General features: G+C 43.7%; 1 protein-coding gene across 5 annotated transcripts in view; it reads right to left on the bottom strand.

Annotated features, from left to right (window-relative positions):
- The window catches only part of KYNU (kynureninase), a 116,695-nt gene extending 110,212 nt beyond the window's left edge, over nucleotides 1-6,483 (bottom strand). For 2 of the 5 annotated variants that reach the window (XM_083153862.1, XM_083153858.1), the window contains exons 1-3: nucleotides 6,015-6,136; nucleotides 3,135-3,346; nucleotides 588-708 (exon numbers count right to left, since the gene is read on the bottom strand). In XM_083153862.1, the coding sequence (XP_083009988.1) occupies nucleotides 588-708; nucleotides 3,135-3,303 (290 nt within the window). In that variant the 5' untranslated portion in view covers nucleotides 3,304-3,346; nucleotides 6,015-6,136. Of the gene's footprint in view, nucleotides 1-587; nucleotides 709-3,134; nucleotides 3,347-6,014; nucleotides 6,137-6,368 lie in introns of those variants that run through there. The other 3 variants (XM_083153861.1, XM_083153859.1, XM_083153860.1) reach the window with 3 other exon arrangements.
- Between the last annotated feature and the right edge of the window lie 2,285 nt (nucleotides 6,484-8,768).

Consider the following 8,768-nt stretch of genomic DNA (forward strand, 5'->3'; position numbering starts at 1 on the left):
TTACATTTCGCCCCTGGTGTCTGTCAGGGGAAGGCAGTGCACCCATCACTACCCAGAAGTGCTGTTTTTAGCCTAGGGTCAAAAATGAAGGACTGTTGAGTCATTCATTTTTCTGAACCAACCTGGAACCCTTAATCAGGCCCAGGTTGGTTCAGAAAAATGAATGACTCAACAGTTCACTGAAACAGTGTTCTGACATTTCAGTCCTTTCATCAGACTTTCCTCAGGAACACTGGGAATTATTGATTATAGGACTGGAATGTCAGATAGCTTTTTCCTTTCTAATCATGTAAAAATTGAATTTTCTGAAGGTTTTAGAGTGTGTGGGGGAGACTCTCTGCAGGCTGTTGTTCCAGGCACATCATAAGCCGAATACAGGCACATCATAAGCCGAATACAGGCACATCACAAGCCGAATACAGGTGTCAAGGATCTATATTTGGCTTAATTTGTCTGTGAGACTGTTTTTATTTCTGCTTTACTGCCACAGGTACATTACTTTTGGTACTGATGCAACTGTACAAAAAGTCCAGAGCAAAATCTGTCAAGTTTGCAGCAATAAAACAATGTGGTTAATCAATACGTACATTTTTGCCCACTTGTCCAATTCTTCATCAATATAGGGTTTAACATTCTTCGGTAAAAGCCCAAGAGAGTTGCCACATAAATATATACTGTTGTCCTCTTCATTAGCAAGAGATTTATCTGCTGAATGAAATATATGTCCCAAAATAAGCACAAATGAATAATTAATAAGTACATGTAGTGTAACCAATGGGGTTACTTATTTGATTAAAAAATACCATATACTGCAGGGGCGGATTGTCATTAGGGGCCCATAAGGAAGATTCCCTGTGGGCAGACGTACCTCTGTGGCCTGTTTTGTGAGCTAACATGTGGCCCAGCATTACAGACAGTCCACCAGGGCCATCTTAATGAATGGGCTTACTGAGCAGCTGCCCTAGGGCCCCACAACCCTAGGGGCCTTTGAGCAGGGGTTTGCTGGTGCCTCTGGTGTTTCCTGTGAGGCTAGTACAGATGCTCTCCGGCTGCTTTGATTAGGAATTAGACAAAATCAGAGCTGCTGGGAAGCATTCTCTACACCCTGCAGCCAAACAGTTACTGGCTGTAAGCTGCTAATTGCTGGGTGGCAGATAGCAGGTGGAGAGACACCTGAGGGAAGTTATGTTTTTTTTTTTACTTTAGTAGGGGCCCCAGTGCAATTTCTTTGTCTAGGGCCCCAATGCTATTAAGATGGACCTGCAGCCCACCACACTGCATTGTGCCCATTCAATCTATTATTCCATATCTGCGGAACAAAACTCTGCCATCCAATGATGCTGACATTGCTACATGTCATGTTATACCTCTGGCGCTGCCCAATGGGCCACTTCTACAAAATATTCTAGGGCCACTTCCAGTCCCTAATCCACCCATGGACAAAAGTATCCTCTGACTTTATGGTTGTTCTGCCTGGTTCCAGTTCATAGATCTACACAGTGTCTAGATAGACAATCAATAGGTCTACCTCCAAAAGGTTAACAGGGTCAAAAAGTCGACATGAAAAAGGTCAACATAATATAGGTTGACAGAATTAAAAAACAGACAGGGTGAAAAGGTTGACATGTAAAACAATAGAGATGGAGCACCTGTCAGCCAGCAAATAGAATCATCAAATCTCCTGAGCTCGTCTCCGCCTCAGGGAGATGGGCAGGGCGTGTGGGGGGTGCGGGAGGCTACGGGGGAGCAGCAGGGAGCTGGTGGGGGGCGGCGGCAGGCTTTGACAGATCGGGGCTTGCAAGCGTCTCATGTGCACGCGCCATCTTCTGTCGGATGGGGCACAGCGGTGGTTGGCGATTATCGCCTGGAGCAGCTCCGTTGAGAGCTGCTATCATCTGTAGGTTGACATGAAAAAGGTAGACACATGACAAGGCCGACATGAGTTTATCATGATTTTTTTTGGTACTTGTTTAGTTTCACGTCGGCAGATAAATCGCATGTGATGCGATCGGATGCGATTTGATGCGATTTTGTACCTGTTCATAACCCCACTATCCACTATGCATGGAGTTGATTTTATATAGTGCCCGTAGTGTGGTGAGCCCGAAGCATGTATCCGCGTCCCCAGCACGGAATACATGTAAAGTAATCCGCGTCTGCTCGCCACACTATATAAAATCAACTCCATGCGTAGTGGAGAGTGGGGTTATGAACAGGTACAAAATGGCATCGCATATATCTGCCACCGTGAAACTAAACAAGTACCTTTTTTTTTTTTTAAACCGGCTTGCTCTTACTTCACCATCCATGTCAGCATAGAGGGAGAATATAATAGTGTGCTGAGCATAGCGATGCACCAAGCCCAATGCATGGCGAGCGAAGTCAACTATACGAGGGTGTGCAGTACACTAAATGGGGATCCATGTCAACAGTTGACACCAAAAGATGGGAAAAACTAATTTCAACCTTTTCATTTGTCTACCTTTTGACCAAGTCAACATTTTGACCCTGTAGTTCTATTGCATGTCAACCTTTTGGGGTAGACTTATTGACTGCCTATCTATGCACTGTCTAGCTAATAATCCTCACCCGTTCTGACAGTCGTTCACACATCACAGTACTTGATTGAGAGATCCAATCTATCATAGGATAACTTGTGCATATAAGGAGTTGAAACATGGACAGAAGAGGAGTGAGCATGTCTCAGGATAAATACACATCTACAAGTGACAGGGGACTAAAACAGGTCACAGGACAGTTAGGATTCCCCCAAACAGTGAGGCTTGCGGCTAATGCAGGGAGCCCTCTGCATTTAGCGATGAGTCTCACTGCTTCTGCAGCTGCATATGCCAATTCCCCCTCGCTCAAAAACTAGAGCGAGGGGTAATCGGCGCATGCGCGCGCTGGGGGGGGGGTTGTCAGTTGAATACTGACGGGGCAAACTGTGACAGCGACCAGGCAGCCCTGCTTGCTGTCACAGCTCACCCCCGGTATTGAATATACTCCATAGTGATTCAAAGCTTACTAGTTAATATACAGTACAGTAGCTGCAATTTCTGATAATATTTCTTTTTACAGCCAAAAAACTGTAGAATCCAGGCCAGATATTCCAAATCCATAAAAATGTGTCTTACTTGTTGGCAAATCCTTCTTCTTTGGAATATGAAAACATTGCCTGAGATGCTTTACTTCGTCTTCGTCATCTAAGTGAAGAGCAAGCTTCTCACTGAGCACACTACATCCCAGCTGAGAGGCGATATTTTCTAGCGTTGTTACAGGTGATATATGAGACAATATACTCATGGTGGCTGAGGTAAGGAAACTGGATGTGGTCTGCAGACCGGACCTGAAACGCAGAAATATCTACATCATACTCGGCATCATTTTCAGTAAATCTGTGCTCTATGGGGTAAATATACTAACATGGTAGTTCTATTGAAGCTGGGATATTGCTATAAGCAACCAATCAGATTCTATTATCTTCTAGAAGTAGCCTCTGATTGGTTGCTATGGGCAATATCCCATCTTCAATACTATCTTAGTAAATGAAACCCTATAAGAATACATTATACACAGTGCAATTCTACTCAGGATTTCGGTTACAAATTCCCCTTTTACCTAGGCCCTTATTCTGGTTCACTCGCAAAGCCAAATTCCTTCTGAAATGGACAAAACCATGTGCACTCAGGGCAGGCGACAGGGGGGGTCAAAGGGGACACCTATACCGGGCCTCAAACTTGTGAGGGGCTCCAAGGTTCTGAGGCACTCAGGGGCTGTAAGCATAGCAGTGTCTAGCAATGGTTTATGAAGGCACCTCCCTGGTTCCTGTAAGGGTACTTACTCGGACCCTCCTCTGGTATTAGTGAATATTAATTATGTGGTACTTGTTTCCTAGCATGGTGCCCACGATTTTCAGTCGATTGGCATCTTAAGCATTGTATCGCATTGCATGCCATATAGCCGCATGCGATGCGATGCGATTTTAAATTGTATAAGCACCCTAATGGGTGTTTTCAATGTTAAATGGCCCCCCTATACGATTTTTAATTGTATAGGGGTGGCGGTACGCGTCCACCGACATTTTCATACCCCCAGTATCCACGTCGGCGTGGAGTTGATCTTATATAGTGTGGCGAGCGCAGCGAGCCCCGCGAGGGGACGCGTATTACTTAACATGTATTCCGCGTCCCTTCGCGGGGCTCCCTGCACTCGCCACGCTTCGGGCTCGGTGGCTCGCTGCGCTCGCCACACTATCTAAGATCAATTCCATGCCGACGTGGATAGTGGGGGTATGAAAAGGTTGGAGGACGCGTACCGCCGCCCCTCGCGGGCTCGCCACGCTTCGGGTTGGCGTTGATATTGGGGGTGCTTTTGACATTGTAAGCACCCATTACAGTGCTTATACAATTAATAATCTTATGGGGGGCCATTTAACATTGAAAGCACCCATTAGGGTGCTTATACAATTTTAAATAGTATACCATTGTATGCCATATACAATGGTATACGATTTTAAATTGTATAGCATCGGGTGCCATTGCGTCGCATCGCATACCATTGTAAGGCTTATGGTATACGATGCAATGGGCGCCGTGCTAGGAAACAAGTACCAATTATGTTTCTTTTACAATAATAAAAACAAATTCAATATGCCATATACAAAAAAATGTTTTGCTCAAGGGGGCGGGGTTAGGGGGGCTCGCCAGAGATATCAGTGTACCGGGCCCCAAGATTTCTGTTGCCGGCCCTGTGTGCACTGCAGGTGGTGCAGATTTAGATTTGGGTGAGTTATTTTGTTTCTGTGCAGGGAAAATACTGACTGCTTTATTTTTACACTGCAATATAGATCTTACTTTGAAGTAAAACCCCACCCAAATCTAATTCTCTCTGCACATGTTACATCTGCCCCACCTGCAGTGCACATGGTTTTGTCCATGTGAGAAAGAATTTGCCTCTGCGAGTGAACCAGAATAAGGGCACTACTGTAGATAAAGGTCAGAAAGTAGCAAGAACTGCAATGCACATGCAAAACGGTGACTTTCCTTATTTGGAAACTGTCTTGCAACTTGAATTTTATATGGATTGCCAAATAGAAATTTTTTTAATTGGTCCTTTTTTTCCCCTCTTGAACACTACTCATTTCCCAACCATCAGGGTGGCTGAGAGGTCTCCAGAGATAGATCAGAGCCAGTGCCCCATGGCTCAAATTTCTGGATGTAAAGAGAAAAAAACAACACACAACTGCTGTGCAGGAAGATGCTGACAAAGCCATAGCAGCCTGAAAGTACAGTATGAAGAAAGCAGACTGGATGAGATTTTAAATGTATAGGAAATTTTAAAGCCAGACATATGTGATTTAGTTAATAGCAAACAGATAGTGAGGTGATAATAATTACCCTTCAAATACACTGTTTTCCTCTTTAAACAAATAGTTTGATAGGGTTACTATCTTCAGAAATTAGTAAAATGCAATAATTAACAAATAAATAAATAAAAAATAAATATTTGTACCATACACAGAAGAAGGGGGGGGGGGGGGGGGTTGCAATTTAAGATATACAGGATGTATGAAAGTAGTGTATATGACACAGGCATAAGCAGAACTTTGAAGGGGCCCCTGTCCCAATGCTTCTATATAGATACTTCTCTGCAGCATTACAGCCAGGGCAGGTAGTGTCAGACAGTTGGGAGCCCCCCTGCCCGGCACTGCTCTGCTTAGAACAGCCTCTATTCACTGAGACAGAAGCTAGAGAGGAAGCATGGCCAGCAGCTCTGAGAGCAGTGGCCATTCCCCCACAGCAGCAAAATAGAGTGTAGCTTCGCATTCACAAGGGTTAACATGGACATACTGCATACTGTATATGGCCGTCTTATGTATCAAATATTCCCTTTTTTTTACATTTGGAAATTAATTCCCACTGCTGGATACATACACATAAACATGCACCTTAATATAATGTGAATGTAGCTTCTGCATATCATAAACAAAACATAAAATACAGTACATACAGTACCTTGTGTGTCCCAAAAGTCTGAACAGTTTAAAAGCAGAAGAGCAACAATCTTTACACTACGAAAGAACATTTGATTCTGGGCTGCAGTTTATGTTTTCGTCATATCACGCCCCCTATTTGTCAGCAAATAACTAAGGTACCAAAGGTTATTTTAGACCTCTTGCCAAAATACACATGACCTATTGAACCAGTATGTTTGGACTGTGTGCTGTGTCTTGTAGTTTCTGTGTCAGGTATAGTAACGGTATAACAAAATATTACTAATTGTATCTGACACAAACAACTGCACAATAACTAAATAGCTGAATACACAACAGAGAGGAAATAATTATTGTGTTACAGCTATAAGGGTACCTCTATATTCACCTCTTCACATGCTAGCATGACATACTGTACAAAACTTCTCAGCCAACTACCAGGAAGATAACTGAGTAGAAGAATATAACCAGCCCATCTACTGGCACTGAGCATGCTCAGTGTGTTCTTATATTACACACTGTGACATCAAGCTGGCTGCTTTTAGTACTTCCGCCCGAGAGCTGATAGCGCTTCTGCTTTTATTGTGCTATGTACAAACTGATGAATGCATGAAAAGCGGTTTGCTGATAGGACAAATTAGACACAATAGTACAATTAAAATGTTCAAAATACTGTAGGCTACACAACCCTTTTCTTATGCTACCTTTGTTTCTAATGTGCTGCCAACTGAATGGATGCTTTTTTTTCTACACTATGATCTGTGTATTAATAACTGTACATTACTTTCTACTTAGGCTCTACTGTAGGGATGTAGTTGGCATCTCGACGGGTGGAATGCCATGGGTCAGTGAACAATCTTTTAAACTGCAGGACAAGCCCACTTTAAATTAACATACTAGCTTGGCTCGCTTCATTTGCCCTGCCGGAGCACCGGCAGTCGGGTTTCCGACGTCGGGATACTGACCATCAGGATCCGCCTGTCGGGCAATCTTCCGGAACCCTCCAGCAATATACAGTGTATAAAAAGTCAGCCATGAGAGTTTGTTAGGAAATTTCTTATTTAGAAGTTGGAACAGCCTTGTTCTAGTTCATATTGGGGCCAATTCAGACCCATTTATTAGGGTCCGGATTCGTCCCTGTCCCCCAATGTTTGGGATTTGCACATGCACAAACCCAGGGAGCGAGCAGCTTCGGCGAGTTTCATACTCGCCGGGCCATTTGCTCCAGGAGGGGAGGAATGGGGATGGCAGCAGGGGAACCCCAGCATTTTATGGGCATCCCCATAAAATGTCATGTTGATGCTTGCTTGGGGCTGGCGACGACATCACATGACATCAGCGCCCGTCCCGAATACGGAGATCAGCCTCTAAATGAAAAGTCAGTCCAGGCCCATTACGAAGCAGAAAAATCATTGATAGTGAGTGACCACCGAATGATTTTTGTGCCGTGAGGCCGCATACGAGGGGATGTGTAAGCGTTCACATCCCCTTGCATGCGTTGGGATTCGCGCGACAGGGGGGGCAGTCTTTCGTCCAGGCTGCGTTCCTTTAGGAAGCCAGTCCCTGCCTTAACGTGCAGCCCATACTGGCTTCTATGGGCTGCAGCCGACACAGTCCATAGAAGCCAGACTTTTGCACATGCCCAGTAGCGCCGCTGATACTGCACATTCGCTGTGTCTGGCACCTGTCAACTGTATAGTATAAGCTCCGGGAGACTGGGGCAGACCCAGAGTAACAGCCAGCGTCAGCCTCTTTCCTACTCAAAGTTGGAGCCGCCACTGATTATCACTGCCATTGGCACTAACCAAAATCAATAGTGGTCAACAGCAGACATTGGGCCTTATTCTAGTTCACTCTATCTTACAAAATCCTTCTTAGATGGACAAAATCATGTGCACTGCAGGTGGGGCGGAGGTAACTTGTGCAGAGAGTATTAGATTTGGGTGGGGTTTTACTTTAAAGTGAGATCTATATTGCAGTGTAAAAATAAAGCAGTCAGTATTTACCCTGCACAGAAACAACTCACCCAAATCGAATTATCTCTGTACATTTTACATCTGCCCCCCTGCAGTGCACATAGTTTTGTCCATCTAAGAAGGATTTTGTCAGAAAGAGTGAATTAGAATAAGGCCCATTGATCCATGTGGTTTTCAAAATAACGTTTTCAACAATCGAAAAATCGTCACTTTAAAATGAATGGTTCGAATGTAAACTAGACCTAAAAATGTCAAAAAGAATACCTCCCATAGTAGTAAAATGTAATAAGTTAAAGTAGACAGCATATTGTTTATGTTTAAAAGAACAAATACACCAAAACGGCAATGAGAGTAAAGTACAAATAGCAACTTACGAGTGCAAATATTTAAACCTATATCAAAAGTGTACAAAGTGCAGCTAACACAAACAGTGTAGAATTTGCTGAAGCAACAAAGAATTCAGATAATGTTTACACTAACTAAAGCTGGACGGATGCGGTATAATAGACCTACTGTACATAACATAGTCAGTAGGTCAACATGCAAAAGGTCCCACTCCGGGTGGCGCACTCCCCTACCTCTGCAGCCACCACAGGTTACTATTCCTAATGATAGCCCACGTGGAGGATAAAACAAAAGTTGAAAAAAAAATGCATGTTGAAAATTGTCATGTCGACGTTTTGAACCTGGGCAACATTTCACCTGTCAATGTTTGCAAAGGACTTAAAAGAAGATAATAGGAGTTTGCTGAGAATAGGAGATATATGATTTTAACATGAATATAAGGAGGAATTCCTTAC

This window comes from Crinia signifera, chromosome 7 (genome assembly GCF_055691185.1).
Source record: "Crinia signifera chromosome 7, ASM5569118v1, whole genome shotgun sequence".
Classification (NCBI taxonomy): domain Eukaryota; kingdom Metazoa; phylum Chordata; class Amphibia; order Anura; family Myobatrachidae; genus Crinia; species Crinia signifera.